The 21,792-nt window shown below is 35.9% G+C and overlaps 2 protein-coding genes, 3 non-coding genes and 1 pseudogene across 5 annotated transcripts; all 6 read right to left on the bottom strand.

Annotated features, from left to right (window-relative positions):
• Positions 1 to 4: 4 nt before the first annotated feature.
• LOC120199688 (diacylglycerol kinase 5-like) lies at positions 5 to 1,478 on the bottom strand (the record flags this gene model as incomplete). Its single annotated transcript, XM_039200706.1, has 6 exons — positions 1,392 to 1,478; positions 1,024 to 1,233; positions 782 to 904; positions 531 to 659; positions 165 to 250; positions 5 to 47 (listed from the first exon to the last, which is right to left on the bottom strand). Coding segments are annotated over exons 1-6 (636 nt in total), but the record flags the coding sequence as incomplete, so codon positions are not given.
• A 2,064-nt stretch (positions 1,479 to 3,542) lies between these two features.
• LOC120199687 (coumaroyl-CoA:anthocyanidin 3-O-glucoside-6''-O-coumaroyltransferase 1-like) lies at positions 3,543 to 4,037 on the bottom strand. Its single transcript, XM_039200705.1, has one exon. The coding sequence runs from the start codon at positions 4,035 to 4,037 to the stop codon at positions 3,543 to 3,545; it is 495 nt and encodes a 164-aa protein (XP_039056636.1).
• Positions 4,038 to 8,621: 4,584 nt separating this feature from the next.
• Positions 8,622 to 10,259, bottom strand: LOC120199791 (annotated as a pseudogene).
• A 2,593-nt stretch (positions 10,260 to 12,852) lies between these two features.
• Positions 12,853 to 12,943, bottom strand: LOC120199793. Its single transcript, XR_005523479.1, has one exon. It is a non-coding gene; the product is annotated as a small nucleolar RNA Z223 (small nucleolar RNA).
• A 49-nt stretch (positions 12,944 to 12,992) lies between these two features.
• On the bottom strand, positions 12,993 to 13,085 carry LOC120199794. The gene has a single exon (XR_005523480.1). It is a non-coding gene; the product is annotated as a small nucleolar RNA U36a (small nucleolar RNA).
• A 189-nt stretch (positions 13,086 to 13,274) lies between these two features.
• On the bottom strand, positions 13,275 to 13,421 carry LOC120199795. Its single transcript, XR_005523481.1, has one exon. It is a non-coding gene; the product is annotated as a small nucleolar RNA snoR134 (small nucleolar RNA).
• Positions 13,422 to 21,792: the final 8,371 nt, after the last annotated feature.

Below are 21,792 nucleotides of genomic sequence, written 5' to 3'. Positions count from 1 at the left end.
CACACGAACCTTCCTTTGGAACTCTCATCCTCATAAGAAGATGCCAACTGAACAACAAAAATGCATATGTTAGACTCAACCCTACAATTTAATAATAAAATAAAATATATGGTGGAAAAAGAATATTTTCCAAAGGGAAAGAAGAGTCATGACAACTGCATTACTTGTCTATTTCCATTTCCTTTGCGCCCTTTACTTGTTCCAGGAATGACAACACAGAATTACGATCAGTCCCAGGATTCTTCTTTCCCTGTTATTAAAAAAACTGCAAGTTAGACGAGCACTCAATATCTCATAAACTATGGGAGATCGATCATGATGTAGAGACTTCCTACAGATTCCTATTGCCAATTGCAGTGCCAATCAAGAATTGGAAGAACTTTCAGCAGACATTACAAATAAACGAAACCGCACTATGAAAAACTTGAATGCTACCAAGCTAATTAAAAGCAGGATTTGCCCAAAACAAGAGGACATGATCGCTTGTTCATTATTCTTGATTAGAGCTAATAAAAGCAAGAAATTCTTACCCAGCCAAAAGAAAAGGGCAGATTGTTTCCAGTTCCCAAAGGAACTGTAGCTATCGGGGGTGGATGCGGCAATTTAAGATCACAAACAACCCCCAGAAGCCAGCCAGCTGTTCCATCGCCACCAGCAACCTAAGGATCAATCTAGATGTAAGGAGTAATTACAATGCACTGAGCCACTGGTGGTCCTTGTTATTTATAACTTTGTGCAAGAAAGAAAGACCTATGAGACTTAACTGAGGGACTTGACTTACAATTATTCTTAATCGCTCGTTGATATTTGCAGCAAATTTATCATTTTCTTTTTTAAGCTTTTCCAGTCTGATGTAAACCCTACGAAGCGTCTTATCAGGGGACTCTTTCCCCACATCGAAAACCTGAAATCAGTCACACAGATATCACCCTCAAAGCAATGTGTTAAGCAGTGCTTTGGCTTCCAAATTTACCTTTTGGAATTTGGGCATCTAAATCAATGCTAAACAAGCCCTAAAGCTACCTGATATTCATTGAGCACAGTTTTGTACGTTTGAAGAAGATCCCCGCCCAACTGGCCGCCACTTTTGGAGTTGATAAAAACCAGCACCGGAAATTTAGGTGGATCAGGGTCATCGGAGCTCTTTGTTTCGTCATTAAGTATATAGGTAGGAATGTAGAAATCCTTCAAGAAATCAGAGTCGTATTTAGATCCCGCCATTAATGGATCCAACTGCATTATCAAATGACGAACAATTTTTCAAGTCAAACTACCAAGGAAAATTACCAGGAATAGAAAAAAAAGGTTATGGTAAATGACATAGAAGAAATTGAATTTTTCTAACATGAATCAGCACAAAGAAAAAATGATTAAACTAATTAAAACTATACCCTGCGTTTAAATGAATCCCATCCCATCGTGATGGACTTTGACATCGATTACACCTGAAAACACTCGTAATTCATACTGTCAAGAGTCGTAATCATATGTGAAATCAACAAAAGAAAATCATATGATATTTCAGTTCAGGAGTTTAACAAACATGGAAAGTGTAATTCATCCATTGCAAAATGACAAGGTAAAAAGGAAAGCAAAATGAACTCAACCGGAATTGGCAACTGTTGAGATAAACTTTTTTCCCGCCTCTGGAGAATGAGTGATGACAACTAAAGGGTAACAATGATAGCTTCCTTTGCTTGCTATATCAGTTGAAAGAAAGAAATAAGGAAATGGCAGTTGATTCAATGTGATTCGAAGCTGAATTTCACATTTAAATTTTACAAGAGCTATTTATGAGATACCTGGCAGATTTAATAGAGTTTTTTTTTCTCTCTGTGGATACTTTGAGGTGACTAATGAAACCGAGTTTCCAGTTCGTTAATTTAGCATCTGGAAGTTGCATGTCAATTGAAACGTTCAAAGAGGAGATGAAAAAGGACAGAGTTGACTCGGCCGGTTAACGTGACTCTCTCTCTCTCCCCGCCCTCCCCCTCCTCTCTCCTCTCCCTCTCTCCCTCTCTCCCTCTCTCTCTCTCTCTATCTCTATTTCTCTCTATATATCTATATCTATATATATACATACATACATACATACATACTAATATACTAATATATGACTTGAATGAACATCACCTTATTGAGCTTTCTAACTATTAAAAGCTACTAAATGGTCACCTAACTATTTATATGTCCTAAATTCACAATTTTTCATCAAAAAAATTGACAATTGTCTAAGTTGGACGTTAACTTATTGAATGATATGTACTAAAATCTAATTCTAGAATCTCAAACAACCATCATATCAGAGTCAGTATGTTAGCGTCAAATTCAGACGACCGTCAATTTTTTAACAAAAAATGATGAGTATGAAACATATGAATTGTCGGATGATTATTTTGTAACTTTTAATAGTCAAGGGACTTGACAAAGCAACATCATATAGTCGGAGGACCATTATGTAACTTTTAATAATCAGAAGACTCGAGAAATCATTATTCTATAGTCGGAGGACCATTTGTATACTTATTATGAATTTAAAACGTTAATGGACGATAATGATTTATTAATAGTGAATATATGTTGATTATTTTTCTAAATTATTGATAATCATATATATATATATATATCTCTTACAGATGTAATTGTTCGAATTCAAGTACTCTAAACAGAATACTACTCCAATTTAATTAAGTATTTAAATCATTTTTATGTAGCACAAATTAAACAATTTCAGTCAGGAGATGATTGTCATTCTTAAAGGTTTATGGTTCGATCACATCATCTATAAGAACATTTGAACGTTCATCATTAAATAGTTAAGAATATTTCGGATATATACATTTACTTTTAAAAACATTTTTACCTAACTTTGTAACCCTCTCCGTCTAGAGAATCTTTTTTGGAATGAAACTACTTTAAAATCTAAATATAAATACTACTTTATTATCATTATCTAGATTATTTAAAAATAATAATAACATATTTTATAATATCATTATATATTATTAAAGATTTATCTCTTAATTTAATTACTACTATTGAAGTTGACTTGCTTTTAAAATTTAATAACTATTTATGGGTTAGTATATGTATCACTTAAGCAAAATCTAAGTTTTAGTTTTTGTATATACATAAAATCTCTGTTGGGATACTCACATACTAAAATAAGGTGTGTGATGCGGGTCGAGCCGAATTAATCAAGACAGAGCCTTAGAACATGGAGGATAACCAAATTTTTTTTAATAATTATTTCAGCTGAATTTGAATAATTCAAATGTGAAATCTATATCCAAATCTTAGTTGATTACTTTTACACGTGGGAATATAAACTTAAACATTATTAAAATTAGTAATTTTAAATTTTAAATTAAATATATATACTCAAATGTAGCCAATAACTAAAAAACAAATTCTAGAGTAAATATAAATTCCAATTTAAACATTGTCAAAATTACAATTTTTTTTATTAAGGCATCACTCAGTAGTTCAAATAGCTATTGAGATGATCAATGAACAAAATTTCCAACTACTAAATGCAAACACTAAACATTAAGGAGCTTCAAGCTTTGTTCAAAAATAGAAACGAATTCATCCATGTGTTCATAATCCAAAGCAATCCCCACCTCGATTTCGCCTTGCTCATTGATGTACTCAGCCAACGCTATCGCTCCGTCATTCTCGATATGCGTCAGTTCCACCTTGCACGATCTTCCCCACCCGAAATCGGTATCGTAAACTTGTAGTTTCGGCGACCCTGCAGCCGTAGTAAGACGCCCTGTTTTAATCCGTTCCATGATAGCCTGTTGCCAATGTTGTTGCCCTCTCAAACCACTTCTCTCCATTTCTTTTATCCTTTTTCCGATTGCTTTTGCGGCCAAAACGACACCGTTTTCTCCTATTAGCTCGCTTTTCTTTATGTCGACAACTCCCGGTTTTAAGCAATTCCCGAAGTATCTTGTAGGTACTGGAAATTCTAAACGGTTTTGGCAAACAAACAGGAAAAAGAAGTGATGGAACTTATCGTCATCGTTGTCCATAACATGTGAGACTCTCTCTTTTGATTTAATCAAACAAACCCATATGAAGGCACATGAGACCACAAACGTCGAGACGTGACATGTCTCCGAATTGATGTTGCTCTTGCAATGTGCTGTGACCAAATGCTTTAGTTTATGCATGAGCTCGACCTAAGACGAACGTGCCTCGAAACTTTTCGATATCATTGGCTGGTGTTGTGTTGTATCAGAGCCATGTTCGTTTGTAATTGGGATTTGTAACAAATGGTGACTAACGGCAATGTCGTGAATGTATCTCAACTATCGATTCCAGTCTCAATGGAGAAAGCTATAAGTTTTTTAGCATCAAGATGAAGACCTTGTTCAAGTCTCAAGATCTTTAGGACTTAGTTGAGAATGGCTATATCGAACCAGATGAAGAGGCGAGATTGAGAGACAATAAGAAGAAGGACTCAAAGGAATTATTTTTTATCCAGCAAGTCGTTCATGAGACTGTTTTTTTTAAATTACTGCATCAAATACAGCGAAAGAAACTTGGGGAATCTTGCAAACAACATTTAAAGGCTCCTCTAAGGTAATGAAGATAAAACTTCAATCACTTCGTCGGGATTTTGAAACCTTGCAGATGAAAGGTGGAGAGCCGGTGTAGGATTTTTTATCCAGAGTTGCTGAAATTGTCAATAAAATGCGGTCTTATAGGGAGAATATTAATGATCAAATAATTGTTGCAAAAATTTTAAGGAGTCTCACTCCTAAGTTTGATCATGTAGTGGCTGCCATAGAAGAATCCAAAGACCTGGAAACATTCACATTTGATGAATTGATGGGATCATTGCAGTCCCATGAGGCGAGGTTGAACAGAACGGAAGAGAAGACCGAGGACAAGGCTTTTCATGTGAAAGGGGAGGCATTTCCCCAAAAAAATTAACAAAAATGGCGAGGTCGGGTTGGATCTCGTGGACGAGGAGGTCGTGGCAGAGGACAAGGCTGAAGCGATGGATACCAAAATCAAACACAATAACAAGATAACAAAAGGTTTATCTAATGATTTTACTGTAAAAAATTTGGGCATGTGAAGGCAGATTGCTGGCGAAGATCAAAGCAAGAACAAGCAAGTTATGCAGAGCAAGAAGATGATGAGATCAAATTGTTCATGGCGTATCAAGAAAATACAGCAAGCCATAGCAACATTTGGTTTCTAGACAATGGGTGCTCGAATCATATGACTGGTGTGAAGTCATTGTTCAACGAGATTGATGAAACCTTTAAACAAAAAGTAACACTTGGAGACAACAAGCAAATTCAAGAGGAAAGAAAGGGCAATGTGGCAGTCAAAAGCAGTTTTGGTAATGTGAAACTTCTCTATGATGTTTATTACATTCCAAGTCTGTCACAAAATCTGTTGAGTGTAGGGCAACTCGTGGCTACTGGATACTCTATCATGTTCGATGATGCCTCATGTGTGATCAAAGATAAAAAATCAGATCAAACTATAGTTTACGTTCACATGACACCAAACAAGTTATTCCCACTTGTTATTTCTGATGTTCAAAACCATGCACTTGCTGTCAAAGAAACCAGTGAGTCGAGATTATGGCATTTGAGGTATGGGCATTTAATCAAAGGTTTGAAATTATTGTGTCAAAAGAAAATGGTTGATGGATTGCCTAAAATTGAGACTTTAGATACGTGTGAAGGGTGCATATATGGAAAACAATGTAAAAAACCATTTCCTGTGGGAAGTCTAGAAGGGCATTGAGGTGCCTTGAACTTGTACATACTGATGTGGTTGGTCCCATGAAAACTCAATCATTTGGTGGGAGTAGATATTTTTTATTATTTATAGATGATTGTAACCGGGTGAGTTGGGTTTACTTCTTACAGTTCAAGTCAGAAATATTTGAAAATTTTAAAAGATTCAAGGCACTTGTGGAGAAGCAAACTGGAAGATGCATCAAGGCTCTGCGTACAGATAGAGGCGGTGAATTTGTATCACATGAGTTTAATAGTTTCTGTGAAGAACATGGTATGAGAAGAGAGCTAACTGCTCCATACACTCCAGAGCAGAACGGTGTTGCTGAACGAAAGAATCAGACGGTTGTGGAAATGACAAGAAGCATGTTGAAAGCTAAAGGACTTCTGAATCAATTATGGGCAGAAGTTGTTGCAACTGCAGTCTACTTGTTGAATTTGTCACCAACAAGGGTTGTTCTCAATCAAACTCCATATAAGGCTTGGTACGGAAAAAGACCTTGGGTAAGCCACTTAAAGGTTTTTGGTTGTGTTGCTTATACTTTAATTGACTCACATAAACGCAGCAAACTTGATGAAAAATCAACAAAATGCATTTTTGTTGGTTATTGTTCTGAGTCCAAAGCTTACAGGTTGTATAGTCCTATTGATGGCAAAATAATAATCAGTAGAAATGTGATTTTCAATGAGGATGCAAGCTGGTCTTAAGAAGAAAATGCAGGTGATGTCAAGTTTGAAATTGCAAGTAAAGAAACAGCTCCACATATCGAATTGTTACAACCCCTTCTCCAAATCTGTCATCACCTCCAAGTTCGTCAAGTGCATCTTCGAATGGTAGCATTTCCTCCGATGATAAGACTCCTCCAAAGAAATTCAAAACTTTGGTGGAGATTTATACGTCTACGCATGCCTTGTTTGTTGTTGATCCTACAAATTTCGAAGAAGCAGCAGACAAAGAGAATGGCGAATTGCAATGAAAGAAGAAATTACAGCAATACAACGTAATAAGACATGGGAGCTTGTAGATCTTCCTAAAGACAGAAGAGTTGTTGGTGTTAAATGGGTCTTTAGAACCAAGTTCGACGCAGATGGAAACATTCAAAAGCACAAAGCACGTCTAGTGGCGAAAGGATATTCACAACAACCAGGTGTAGATTTTGATGATACTTTCTCTCTGGTTGCACGGTTTGAAACCATTAGGATTGTTTTGGCGTTGGCTGCACATTTAAAAAAGACAGTGTATCAATTCGATGTTAAGTTGGCTTTTCTAAATGGAGATTTACAAGAGGAGGTCTATGTTGCTCAACCTGACGGATTCACGATCGAAGGCAAAGAAGAAAAAGTGTACAAGCTACGAAAAGCTCTCTATGGGCTGAAGCAAGCTCCGCGCACATGGTACAGTAAAATCGATGCATACTTTCTCAAAAATGGTTTTGAAAGAAGCAAGTATGAGCCCAATCTTTATTTCAAATAGCAAGGTACCCATGATTTTCTCATTATTTGCCTTTATGTTGATGACATGATTTACATGGGTTCCTCAAGCCTAATAAATGAATTCAAAGCTTGTATGAAAAAGAAATTTGAAATGACGGATCTTGGAGCATTGTAATTTTTCTTGGACTTGAGGTGAAGCAGGTTGAAGATGGAATATTTGTGTCGCAAAATAAATATGCTGCTAATTTACTTAAAAAATTAAATAGGACGGGGTGCAAAATTGCAGCAACACCTATGAATTTGAATGAAACGTTGAAGAATGATGATGGTACTGAAGCAACAGATGCAAGGAGCTTTAGAAGTCTAGTTGGGGGCTTGATTTACTTGACTAATACGCGGCCGAACATTTCTTTTGCTATTGGAGTTATTTCAAGATTCATGCACTGTCAATCAAGGCATCATTTTGGCGCTGCAAAAAGAGTCTTACGGTATATTGCCGGAACTCTTGATTTTGTGCTATGGTATGATAATATTTCAAAGTTCAATTTGAGTGGTTATACAATAGTGATTGGGCTGGATGTTTGAAGGATAGAAGAAGCACGTCAGGTTATGTCTTCGGCTTTGGATCAGGTGTTGTTTGTTGGAGTTCTAAAAAACAAGCTACAACAACTCTGTCTTCATCGGAAGCTGAATATACAGCTGTAACTTCATCAGCTTGTCAAGCTCTATGGTTAAGAAGGATCCTAGCTGATATCAGTTTAAAGCAGAAGGAAGTAACTGTGACAATCAAGCAGCGATTTCCATGTCCAAAAATCCATCCTTTCATGGAAGAACAAAGCATATAGATATTCGGGTACACTTCATTCGTAATCTTGTGTCTGATGGATCAATTATTCTGAAATATTGCAATACAAATGAGCAAATGACAGATATACTAACGAAGTCTCTCCCTAAAGACAAACATGCTTACTTCAGACAACAACTTGGCGTTTGCAACTTTGAATCAAGGGGGAGTGTTGGAGAATGATTCAAAGTCATCCTATTTTTTGTATTGACTGTTGTGGTTCCTTATTTTTCTGATTTTATTGTTATTTACGTGCAGTAGCGATTCCTTTTTTCTGTCAGTTTGTTGTGTTGTCAAGCTTATATAAGGCCTATGTTTGTTCCACTCTAAACATGGAATAAAAGCAGAAAGTTCTGTCATCTAAAAGTCCATTGTTTCTTCTTTATTTTTTTCTACAAGGGCACCGAGATTGTCGAAACCGAGCCCCGAGGCGGCGAAACTTGAAGGCGGTCGAGAACCTTAATCGTGCCTATTTGAGCCATGTATGATAAGAATCCTGAAACTTTGTTGCTTAATTCACAGTTCAGACTATTATGTCCAGCAAATGCAGAATTCTATTTAAATACTAAACTCAGTCAAAAAAGCAGGTTTATTATTAGCAAAACAGATCCTAACAATACTGGGAGGGTAAGGAAGACGAATTTCCTGGCATCCTGGCCAATACCAAAGCTACACGTCACCATTAAAATAGCAGAAACCAAACAGAATATAATCTGTGCCAGGGGCATACATATTTCCCAGTAGTACAAATACTAAACTCCAAGTTGCTTCAAATTTTGTTCAAAAACAGTAACGAATTCATCCATTTGATTCTTGTTTAAAGCAACGCCCACCTCTATTCCGCCTTGCCCGTCCCTGCACTCGGTCATCGATATTGCACCGTCGTAATCGATGTGTGTCAGCTCGACCTTGCGAGGCCTTCCCCACCCGAAGTCGGTGTCGTAAACTTGTAGTTTCGGTGACCCGGCAACCGGTGTAAGACGCCCTGTTATGAATCGTTCTATGACAGTTGATATCCTATCCTCTGCCCCTCTTAAATCACGTTTCTCTGTTTCTTTAATTGTTTTACCAATGGCCTTTGCAGCTAAAATGATCCCATCTTCTCCGAGTAGCTCGCTTTTCTTTACATCCACGATGCATGGTTGTAAACAATTTCCGAAGTACGCCGTTGGTACTGGGAATTCGAGGCGGTTCCGACAATCATATGGAAAAAGAAAGCAATAAAACTTATCGTCGTCATCGTCGAGTGATGAATTATTAGCGACACACTCTTTTGATTTAACCAAACAAACCCATATGATGGCACATGTGACCACGAACGTTGATATGTGATGTTGCTCTGTATCAACTGCCGTGACCAAATGCTTTAGTCTCTGGGCATGGGCTCGGCTCAATACAAATGTGGCTCGAACCTTGCCTGCTGTTATATCTTGTGACGGTGCTGAATTCTCGCCACAGGATGACACCCAACGCCAATAATCCTTCAGGCGAACCGACTCTAAGCCGTCGGGATCCTTGATAACGTCCTTGTTAATAAAAGGACGTGAATTCTCGAGATCGGTTAAGTCACCACCGGACCGATAAACAGACGTCCAAGACCTCACGAAATGCATGAACGACTTGCCATCACCAACCGCGTGACAATAGGATGATCCTAGGCAAATCCCGGAGTTCGGAAACACGGTGACTTGAATTGCTAGGACGGGGAGAACATAAATTCCGTCCTCTGTTACATGAGCCGACGGTAATCGAGGGACGAAGGGGTGTAACAATTTAACATCCCGTGGATAATCAGCTATGACATGTTCGAAATCCGCGGTGGACTCGACAACCGTGAAGGTTACGGAGTCGCCCCCGTGTAATGGATATAGGGCTTTCCGGGTGATGGAGGGCACGTGATGTTGGCCGCGTACGGGAAAAAATTCTTGAGAGTCAAGGAGAGAGAGCGTTTGAGCATAGGAAGAGTGTTTTCCATGAAATATGAAGTAGGGTGAGGGAATTCATAGAAGAAAAGGCGTTGGACCGGACCCCGACCTAACCACGGCAAATCGAGATAAGTTAGAGGCAAAGAGATCGTCGGAACCGAGCCCGGAGGTAGCGAAACACGAGCGCTGTCGACGATCTTAACCATACTGCTGCACTCAACCATCTATACGATGAAATACAGAAGTCTTGCACACTTTCAAAGCTCACAATTCACGGACTTATATACATAGTACTACTTCTATGCTTATATCTTACTCTGTCTAATGGAAATCATGATAAGATCTTCTAGAAAGATGACGGCTTATCTAATCTGTAGCCTAAGGCCTTCCTCTATCGTGCACACAAAGTCAAAAAGTTTTTGATAAAAAGCACAATTGTCTAATTATTAAGGGGTAAATTAAGATCCCATCTCATCGAGAACTTCATTTCTGAACCACGAATTTGCTTGAGGCATGGGGTAAAGAATTAATATTTAATTAAACTAAACATTTTCAACATCATTACGTTGATTTTTCTATCCTACCGTTTAATTCTTTAACAAGCATTGTTTATCTAAATTAATTTATTTGAATTAATAATACTTTTAAACACACCACCGTGATAAAAGGAAATGTTGATCTCGAACAATGACGTTACAAACTTATATGTTGTAAATAAGTCAGAAAATTTAAATATTATCTTATTATCTTTCTCAAATTATTAAAATTTACATTCGTATCTTATCATTTAATTATTTAACGAGGATTTTGGAGAGACTAATCACCGAAATGTATTATTGGAATCTTGACTAATCCAAGTCGTGGAGAAATCTAATTCCTCCACTGACAAACTCAGTATTCTAGATAAAGATATTTATACCAGTTGTCCCTACCAAATCCAATGTAAAAATCATAAAATATTATTAAGGGATTGATTCTATTTTACAATCCATTTTTTAATTAAATTATCAAAATATTCTTAAGTCAATAGTTAATTGATATAAAAATTAAGAAATTTATATATTTATACTTTTAATAATCACTACCTGTATATTTTATCACTTTAATCCTAATTTAATAAATTTAATTCATTAATCAGTTGATGATTAAAAATTTTCTCTTAATTTTAATTTAATAAATTTAATTAATCAACTAAATTATAACACTTGTCATAATTTGATTGGTAAAATATGAATGAAAAAAAGTGCTTGAGCATCAATTGCTAGGACCAGATAATCAATTGGCTAAATTCTGGTTGCTAGATCATCAATTGCTGTGACCACAAAATCAATTGGCCAAATCCTGATATCATGTTTTATTAAATGTTAATTTATTAATGAAAATCTAAAGAAAGTAAAAAAAATCACAAATCCTATTTTCTACTATTAATCTTACCTAAAAGACAGACAAAGAGAAATTCTAGAAAGAAAAGAAAAAAGAACCCCTAGGTTATCATGGTTGTGAGCTTCTAGGGTATACAATTTGTGAAAATGACAAAATACACCAATATATAAAAGGAAAAAACCCAAAAACAGTCACGTTACCATATCGGTGGAAATCGGGTGAGGAAAAATAAAAAACAGTAGGGATTCGAATCGAGGAAAATGGGGAATAACGGAAATCTTTATTCACGAGGATGGGGGAAGTTTTATCCCCGAAGCTCAAACAGAGATGGGGAAGGGGATTGTTATATCCGAACCGTGGGGATAATCGAATCGTACCCGTGTGAATAACCGTGGGGATTATCGAAAAATATCTGTATGAATCCTTGATATTTTACAAAATTTTAAAAATATATCTATGATTATTTACCTATATACCCTTATTATATATTTTAATAAAAATATATATATATGATAAGATTGTGAGATTACGTATTGTCACTATTACATCTCAAAAGAAATATAATTGAAGTTTAGATCTTTTCTCATTTAATATATATTGATTTGTTGAGATTGAAAATGATTAAGATTGTACATATATATTGGGTGTTATATGAATATTGACGTTTGAAACTTTCATATTATAGATAAAAATCAATTTAAGACAATCTAATATATCTTACAAGTTTTAGATGTTACATTTTTGGAATAAAGATTAACTGAAACTCGCATGGATCCGTAAGAAATAAATATGAGAACAAAAAATTCTGAAACATATAATAGAGATTCCTCAAAATCGTACCTATAAATATTAAGGATGGATTGGGTACCCGCCCCGCGCATTGCCACCCCTACATTACCCGGTTCGAAAATAAAATAAAAGGCATGTAAACTAGGATTCAAATCCTCTCAACGTCGAGTCCAAATCTTAACATCTTCAATAGTCTGAAATGGGAAATCAGAAGATTCATGAAAGATGGAGCACCTCAATTTAGAGGTGTTCAAACTTCGCTTAAAATCGATTTAACCGATCAAACTATAATATTTTTCGAATAATAGATTAATTAATTTTTAATTCGATCAATTAAAAAATAATAATTTTTTTGAACTCTAATTATCAATTAATTCAATTCGGCCAATTAACCAAATTAATTAAATTAACCGAAATTATTAAAAAAATTAATATTTCATATTACGTACTTTTTATGGTGTTTAAATTTTAATTTTGATTAAATTAACCGAAAATATGAAATATTTAATATATAACATATTATTTATAAATTTCAATTAATTCAGACCAATTAATTCAACTTCATTCATTTCAGTCAATTATTTGGGGGGGAAAAAAGAAAAGAAAAAACAACTCAATTAATAGATACTTGAAAGTTCAGTTGGATTCTTAACAGTTAACGATTGCGACCGATTGTGCGACCGTAACCTAGTTAAGAATAAAAATGATGATTATGTACGGAAATCTACGTCTCAATCAAGAATTCTCTGCAGCAGAACTGGCGTATTAAGCTGTGTTGTAAATCTTCATAGCCACAAAACATATTAAAACAATCTGTTTTGCATAATTGAAAATTTGTTTTGGATTGGCAGGCTCATACCAAGAAATTCAACCATTTTTATCGTCAATATGCTTCATGGATTGCTCTCTGAAGCGCGGATAAAACAAACTTAATCATCGCCAACACCGATTTGAAAAATCAAATCGAAAGAAACAAAGATATAGCGGAAGATTTTAGAGAAATATACCATTAAAGGAAATGTCCCCGCGTGTAACACCGCCGGATCAAAAATACGCCTCGATGACTAACCTAGCTTCCGGTGGATTCGTCGAGAACAAGCTAACGGTGTAGCGAGGCAAGAACAAAATTGGAGATTTAGCCGCCGATCTGACATAGAAGAGCCGGTCGATAAGCGAAAGCTATTCCGCAACACGTGAAACGGCATGAATCTAGCACCAACATTGGGGGTTTGATCTTCATTGATAGAGATTCAGATAAGCCCAGGAGAGTTCGTGCAGATGGGAAAAAAAAAACAGTTTCGCTAACAATAACATAATGTTGAAAATTTAAACAAATGGGCTGCTAAATTAATAAAGTGGCAGCCGACTGTTTAAAATAATGGGTAAAGTTTTTTTTAGTCATTGCACTTTAGGGTATTTTCAAATATTAGTCTCTAAGCTTCAACTATAAATACCCTAGCTCATTTAACTTCAAAATTATCCCAAATCATTTCTTTCTTCCAATACTAGAGAGTTTCTTGTGAGTAGTGAGTGTTATGTAAACACCTGTAAATTTTCTCTCTTAGTAAAAGATATGCAATAGTCCGGAGACGTAAGCAAATTGGCTGAACTCCGTTATCAATTTCGGGTATTATTTTTTCCGTTGTTATTTCGCATTCTCACTAATCTGATTATAGGGAAATTACTCGTACTCGTTTATTTCCTAACAACTGGTAATCAGAGCTTTTGGTTGTGAAATTTGTCAATTTTTCGCATTGTTACTATTCATGTGAATAGTGAATTTCGTTAATAGTAAAAATTTTGTCGGCGATACGAATTTGTCGACGGAGGTGTTCTAATACACGGTGGTTCGCAAAAATTATCAGAAACAATCCAAACGAAGCCAGATTCGAGTGGGAGCGATGGCTGCAGACGAAGGGAATGTGAAAATTGAAAAGTTTGATGGTGTGAACTTTGGCTTTTGGAAGATGCAGATTGAAGATTTTCTGTAATAGAAAAATCTATATCAATCCCTCTCAGGAAAGCAACCAGAGGGCATGAAGAATGAAGACTAAGCTCTTCTCGATAGACAAGCCCTCGAAGTTATCCAACTGACTTTATCCCGCAATGTTGCTTTCAACATAGCAAAGGAAAAGACCACGACGGGTCTTATGGCGGCTCAACACCTAAATGAACTCAACATTATCACAATACAATTGAGTTCCGTGGAAATTGAATTCGATGATGAAGTTCGAGCTTTAATTCTCTTATCATCTCTACCAGACAGTTGAAATGCTACTGTTACAGCAGTTAGCAGCTCGTAAGGAAACAGTAAATTGAAATTCGACGATATTCGGGATCTGGTATTGAGCTAATAAATTCGACGAAGAGAATCGGGTGAAGCATCATCCTCCTCAGCCTTGCACACGGAGTCTAGAGGGAGAACTTCAGAAAGAAATTCAAATCGTGGCATATACAAATCCAGAAGGGAAAAATCAAGAACAGGAAAGAAAGATTTTACCTGTTATAATTGTGGCAAGAAGGGTCACTTTAAAAGAGATTGTCGAGCACTGAAGAAAGATACCAGCGTATAGGAAGCCAACATGACAGAAGAGACAGGTGATGTCATGATTCTAAGCGTCAACAGTCCGATTGAATCATGGATCTTGGATTCAGGGGCATCTTTCCACTCCACCTCATGCCAAGAAATCATGGAGAACTATGTTAGTGGTGATTTTGGGAAGGTTCATCTAGTTGATGATTAAACCTTGAAGATCGTCGGAAAAGGAGACATCCGATTAAAGTTGCCAAACTAGACCACTTGGACGCTGAAATGAGTGAGACATATTCATGGCCCCAAAAAAAATTTGATTTCTGTAGGACAGCTTGATGGAGAAGGATATAACACAACCTTTTCAGGCTGTGAATGAAAGATTACCAAAAGAGCACTCGTCATTACTCGTGGTAAGAAGACTGGTACTCTCTATATAACCTCAAATTTAGATAATATCATTACAGCCGCAGATACTGATGGAAAATCAAACCTATGTCACCAAAGACTTGACCATATGAGCGAGAAAGAGATGAAGACGCTTTTGTCAAAAGGGAAGCTGACATATATAAAGAATGTAAATGTCGGACTATGTGAAGATTGCATCTTTGGCAAACAAAAGAAAGTCAATTTTGCAAAGATTGGCAAGACACCCAAGGCTGAAAAATTAGAGTTGGTTCATACTAATGTATGAGGACCATCTCCAGTTCCATCTCTTGCAGGCTCACTATATTATGCCACCTTCATCTATGATTCAACAAGGAAGGTGTGGGTTTATTTTCTGAAGAAGAAATCAGAAGTCTTTGATACCTTCAGAAAATGGAAGGTCATGGTGGAAAATGAGACTGGTTTGAAAATCAAGCGGTTGAGGTTTGACAATGGAGGAGAGTAAAGAAATAGTAGATTCAGAGATTTATGCGCAAACAATGAGATCAAGATGGAGACAACAGTTCCCATGACACCGCAGCGTAATGATATAGCAGAGCGCATGAACAAAACTCTGAATGAACGTGCCAGAAGCATGAGGATACATGCCGGATTGCCCAAATTGCTATGGGCTGAAGCTATCAACACTGCAGCTTACCTGATCAATCGTGGGCCCTCAGTTCCCTTGGATGGTGGAATACCAAAGGAAGCTTGGAGCAAGAAAGAAATAAACCTTTCACACTTAAGAGTAATTGGTTGTATTTCTTATGTACACATAAATTCTGCTGAAAGAAGTAAACTTGACGCCAATTCCAACAAATGTGTCTTTGTTGGTTATGGTGGTGATGAGTTCGGTTACCGGTTTTGGGACTACGAAAATCGGAAGATCATCAGAAGCAGAGATGTCATTTTCAATGAGAATGTGATGTACAAAGACAGGTCAACTATAGAATCAAGTAGCTCCAATACCGAAGCTGAAACAAAGGAATTTGTTGAGTTCAAGGAGATTTATGGAAATGATGTTCAGATCAATCCTGAAGCAGTTCAAGAAGAACTGAGCATACCAGAACTGAGAAGCTCCTCCAGAATTCCTAAACCAACCCAACGCTATTCACCTTCTTTGCACTACTTGTTGTTGACTGACAATGGTAAACCAGAGTGTTATGATGAAGCAATGCAGGTGGAGGATTCAGTCAAGTGGGAGTCTTCCATGAAAGATGAGATAGACTCGCTTATGTCAAATCAGACGTGGGAATTAGCTGAATTACCACCAGGCAAGAAAGCGCTCCATAACAAGTGGATTTACAGGATCAAAGAAGAGCACGATGAGAGCAAACACTACAAAGCAAGATTGGTTATCAAAGATTTTCAGCAAAAAGAAGGTATTGACTACAATGAAATTTTCTCTCCAGTCGTAAAATTGTCTACAATCATACTGATGTTGAAAATTGTAGCTACAGAAAATTTATATCTTAAGCAGTTAGATGTAAAGATAGTTTTCCTTCATGGTGATTTGGAGGAAGAAATCTATATGAGGCAGCCAGAAGGCTTCATAGAGACAGACAAGAAAAACCTGGTATGCAGGTTGAAGAAGAGCTTGTACGGTTTAAAACAAGCTCCTAGACAATGGTACAAGAAGTTTGATAGTTTCATGGGTAGTAATGGTTTTATCAGATGTCAAGCAGATCATTATTACTACATCAAGAGGTTTGACAACATCTTCATTATTTTATTATTATACGTTGATGACATGCTCGTTGCAGGCTCAGACATGCAATAAATTATAAACTTGAAGCAAAAATTGTCGAAGCAGTTTGCTATGAAAGATATGGGCCCTGCAAAGCAGATTCTTGGGATGAGGATTAAGAGAGACACAAAATCGGGGACTTTGATGTTATCACAGGCTGAGTACATCAACAAAGTTATCTCAAGGTTCAACATGCAAGATGTTAAACCAGTAAGTACACCTTTAGGTATTCATTTTAGACTCTCCAAAGAATAGTCACCAAAGACGGAGAAAGAATGTGCACACATGGTAAAGGTGTCGTATGCCTCAGCAATTGGAAGTCTAATGTATGACATGGTTTGTACTAGACCAGATATTGCTCATGCAGTGGGAGTTGTTAGCAGGTACATGAATAATCCAGGCAAGGTACACTGGGAAGCAGTCAAATGGATCCTTAGATATCGTCGAGGTACCGCAAACAAAGCACTTTGTTTCAAAGGTGGAGATACGATACTGACAGACTATGTAGATACTGACAGGCTATGTAGATGCTGGCATAGCCAGAAATGTTGACATCAGAAGGAGCACTACAGGGTATGTCTATACTCTAGGAGGAATCGCAGTGAGTTGGGTTTCTCAACTACAGAAGATAGTTGCTCTCTCCACAACTGAAGCAAAATATGTCGCTGTTACGGAAGCCAGCAAGGAGATGGTCTGGCTCCAAAGTTTCTTGGAAGAGTTAGGCAAGAAACAAGAGAACAATGTTTTGTATTGCGACAGTCAAAGTGCTATACATCTAGCAAAGAATCCGTCTTTTCATTCCAGAACGAAACACATACAATTACGGTATCATTTTATCCGGTCTCTTTTAGAAGATGGGATTTTGAAACTTGAAAAGATTAGTAGATCTCAAAATCCGGCAGACATGTTGACAAAGACGGTGACCACAGACAAACTGAAGTATTGTTCAACATCAGTTGGCATGCTAGACTAACAAGACCGGAAATGCTTATGCATTGATCAAGGTGTGAAGATATATTAAAATCATTCTTCAAGTGGGAGATTGTTGAAAATTCAAAGCACATGGGCTTCTAAATTAATAAAGTGGCAGTCGACTGCTTAAAAAAAATAGGGAAAGTTTTTTTTAGTCATTGCACTTTAGGGTATTTTCAAAGATTAATCCCTAAGCTTCAACTATAAATACCCTAGCTCATTTAGCTTCAAAATCATCATCCCAAATCATTTTTTTCTCCCAATACTAGAGAGTTTCTTGTTAGTAGTGAGTGTTTTGTAAACACCTGTAAATTTTCTCTTTTAGTAAAAGCTCTGCAGCAGTCCGGAGACGTAAGCAAATTGGTTGAACTCCGTTATCAATTTCGGGTATTATTTTTTCCACTTTTATTTCACATTCTCACTAATCTGGTTATAGGAAAATTACTCGTACTCGTTTATTTCCCAACACATAAATGCTTACGAATTCTAATTTAACGAATACTGATCAACCGAGTGAAAAAAACAACCCAAGATGATGAAACAAAGAACGTGACTTTGGTAGCTGCTTGTAAGTTGACAGTGTGAATAGAAGAAGCTAGCTCCTATCATTTATATGGAGAAATTCTCCTTTAGAAACCCTAAACCACTAGATCTAGTTCAACTATGATCTGGGCCTAAGACTTTTAGACCCATAACTTTTATATTTGGGCTTTTCGGCCCAGGTAAAGCATACATAATGCAATTCGAATATGAAACTTTTAAAATTTTCAAATTTTGACAATATTTTTATCCGTTCATTAGTTTTTATGTATGAATTAATAGATGTTTTTAATCATGTTAATATGAGCCTAACATTTAAAATCAAAACTAAATAATGATTGATGTAAGTGTTTAATTGAAACAATAGGTTACTTTAAGTATTTAGTGAGACATTTTTACATTTAAGGACTAATTCAGAATTTACCGCATAGTTTAGGAGTATTTGATGAAATATTAATAAACCCAGAATTGATCCAGTGACATTTGAAGAGTCAAGTTCAAATTTTTGTATATTTTGAAAAACTAAAAACTAAATCTTCACATTTTTGGGGCTGATTTTTTACAATAATGCAATCGAAAAAAATTGTTCGAATATAGTACTCTCGAAATTATTTCTTCAAATAAGGTGATTGCTACAGTACACCCCAAAAACGCATTGCAGTCCATGTGACTCTAATATAAATTTGGGGGAGACGCATGGAGTGCAACGTGTCTCTAATATTTTTTTTCATATTCCAATTTTTATTTAAGTTTTAATCATTATATAAAAAATGGGGATGACTAAAATTGGGGGTGGGGGAGGGGGAGAGCACAATGTGGTACGGGGGAGGGGGAGTTAGGGAGACACGGGGAGTCCAGGGAGACTTTGATGTGTACTGTAGCATTCACCATATTCGAACAAATAATCTCTCGAGTACCCTATTCGAACAACTTTTTTAGAATGTGTTATTGTAAAAAACACCCCATTTTTTTGGGATGAGCCTCTCTAGTCCTTGTTATGTTCCACCTCTATTTTAAACATGATTCATTTATATTAATATCTAACACTCAAATTCATACATGAATTATGCTATTTTAGTTATCAAAAGATTGTTATTATTCATTGTGATCTCGATTTAAAGTACTGTGAATATTAAAATTATAAACATTTATCCTTAAATAATTGAGAATATTTGAACATATATTACTTTATATTTACGCTATAACTATAAAAAACTCAAATTTATTATTAGACTAGTAAAAATATTTTATTTATATGATTGAAACTTTTTTATTAGTTTGAAGTGAATAAGAAGTAGTATTAAAGTTTCTCAATCATTTGACAGTAAATGTTTTTACACTCTTATTGGCATGATATTTGAATTCAATACCTCAAAGGATAACAAAAATCCCTTAACCTCTCACGTAGTTTGATTATTAAATAAGTAAATAAATTAAAAAAGATAAAATATATTAAAGATTATATCCCAGATTAATCAAAAAATATTAAAGATTATTAAACTATAAAAACAAGTATTTTGATGAATTAATTTTTAGGGTTAACTACATGAATGATCACTTATGTTTGTGTTTTGTCCATTTTTTGTCACTGATTTCAAAAAACATAAGATATGGTCACTTTCGTTTTTATTTAATTAAGATATAGTCACTTTCATTTTTAATTAATTAGGTGTGGTCACCCGACTTAACTACCATTAACAACAACTAAATATTATGATATAATCACACATTTGGTCCCTCTTATTTACATATTCTCTCAATTTAGTCATACTTTTAATAAATTAAAATAAATTTAATCTTCCAATTGAATGATTCTACATGTCATGTCACATAGGGTTGTTCAAAAATACCTGATCCGATTGATCCGACCGGTCGACCCAGTTAAAAAATACATGGTATTTATAATAAAAATACTCAATTTTTCAGGTCGGCTACCTGACCCTCTGTTTTTTCAGGTTTCTAGGTTGACCCTGGGTCACAAAATATTGGTTAATCGGGTACCCGAACACCTGGTACCCGACTTATATATATATATATATATATATATATATTAATTTTTTATTCATATTTCTCAAAGAGAAAATAATCTCAGTGACCAAAAATGCCTTATAATATACGATTTTAACCAACTTTTTTTGGATTTGCCAAAATGACCAACAAAATCGCAATGCGAAATAAAAATCGCAACGCGATCTCCAGAATCGCAAATCAGTTCCCAGAATCGCAACGCGATTATGAAGAATCGCAATGCGATAGTACAAATTCGCATTGCGATTTTCCATAATCGCAACGTGAATATGAAAATCACAACGCGAACATATAAATCGCAACGCGATTCTGACTATCACAACGCGTATCCGTAAATCGCAACGACAATACGTAAAATCGCAACGCGTATCCATAAATCGCAACGAGAATACGTAAATCGCAACGCGTATCTGTAAATCGCAACGAGAATACGTAAATCGCAATGCGTATCCGTAAATCGCAATGCGAATACGTAAATCGCAATGCGAATACGTAAATCGCAATGCGAATACGTAAATCGCAATGCGAATCTGTAAATCGCAACGAGATTCTGACTATCGCAATATTGAATTTCAAATTCGCAACTCGATTTCTGAATTCGTAACAGGTTTTAATTTCGCAACACAAATGTTTTGGGTATATAACTACGCAGCAGCAGCAACTCATAACCTAAATCCCTAAATCGCAACTCATTCCATCTTCATCTATCACTCTCTCCGGCAACATCCGTTCCTATATCCAACGACATCCTTCCCCATCCGGCAACAGGTTTTAGTTTCACAGCTCGTTTGTTTAGTAAATTAATTTACAATAATGAAATCATCTAATGTTGATCATGTTTGGATAGATTTGTGTTTTGGATGGTCATGGGAGAATGTTCATGGTGTTTTACAATATATGCCTTTACCCATGAATCTTCAACTAAAACTGTCATTAAAAAAGTTAACTTATGAAACTCTAATGTTACGTGTTGCAAATAAATTAAATTTAGAGCCCCTAAGTGGATTTAGGCTATCTTATCAGAGAAATTGTAAAGTTTATTTGTTAACCGACAATAAAGATGTTGAACGATTCGTTGCTTACATTAGTGTTTCAAGTGATGATGTTACATTGTATGTTGTTGAACCTAGAAGTAGTGAAGTTGGGTCAGTAGCGGGTAGTAATCAACTAAGTTTTTCAACCCCAGTTTATAGTGCTCAAAATTTAATGGTTCCACCACAATTTCATCACCAAGCAAATATTGTTTCACCACATTTCCAATACCAAACACAATCTCAAAACCCACAACCTTTCCCTAATCCAAATCACAATCAACTTTCAGCACCAAATTCCAGTTTTCGTATTGACCAGTTAGACGATGATGAGCCAACAGAAAAAATTGTGAGTACTAGTCAGTATTCGAAATT

The sequence above is a fragment of the Hibiscus syriacus genome, unplaced genomic scaffold (genome assembly GCF_006381635.1).
Source record: "Hibiscus syriacus cultivar Baekdansim isolate YM2019G1 unplaced genomic scaffold, ASM638163v2 tig00005465_pilon, whole genome shotgun sequence".
Lineage (NCBI taxonomy): Eukaryota > Viridiplantae > Streptophyta > Magnoliopsida > Malvales > Malvaceae > Hibiscus > Hibiscus syriacus.
Note: the sequence above shows the minus strand (reverse complement) of the source record. Positions and strands in the feature narration are given on the sequence as shown.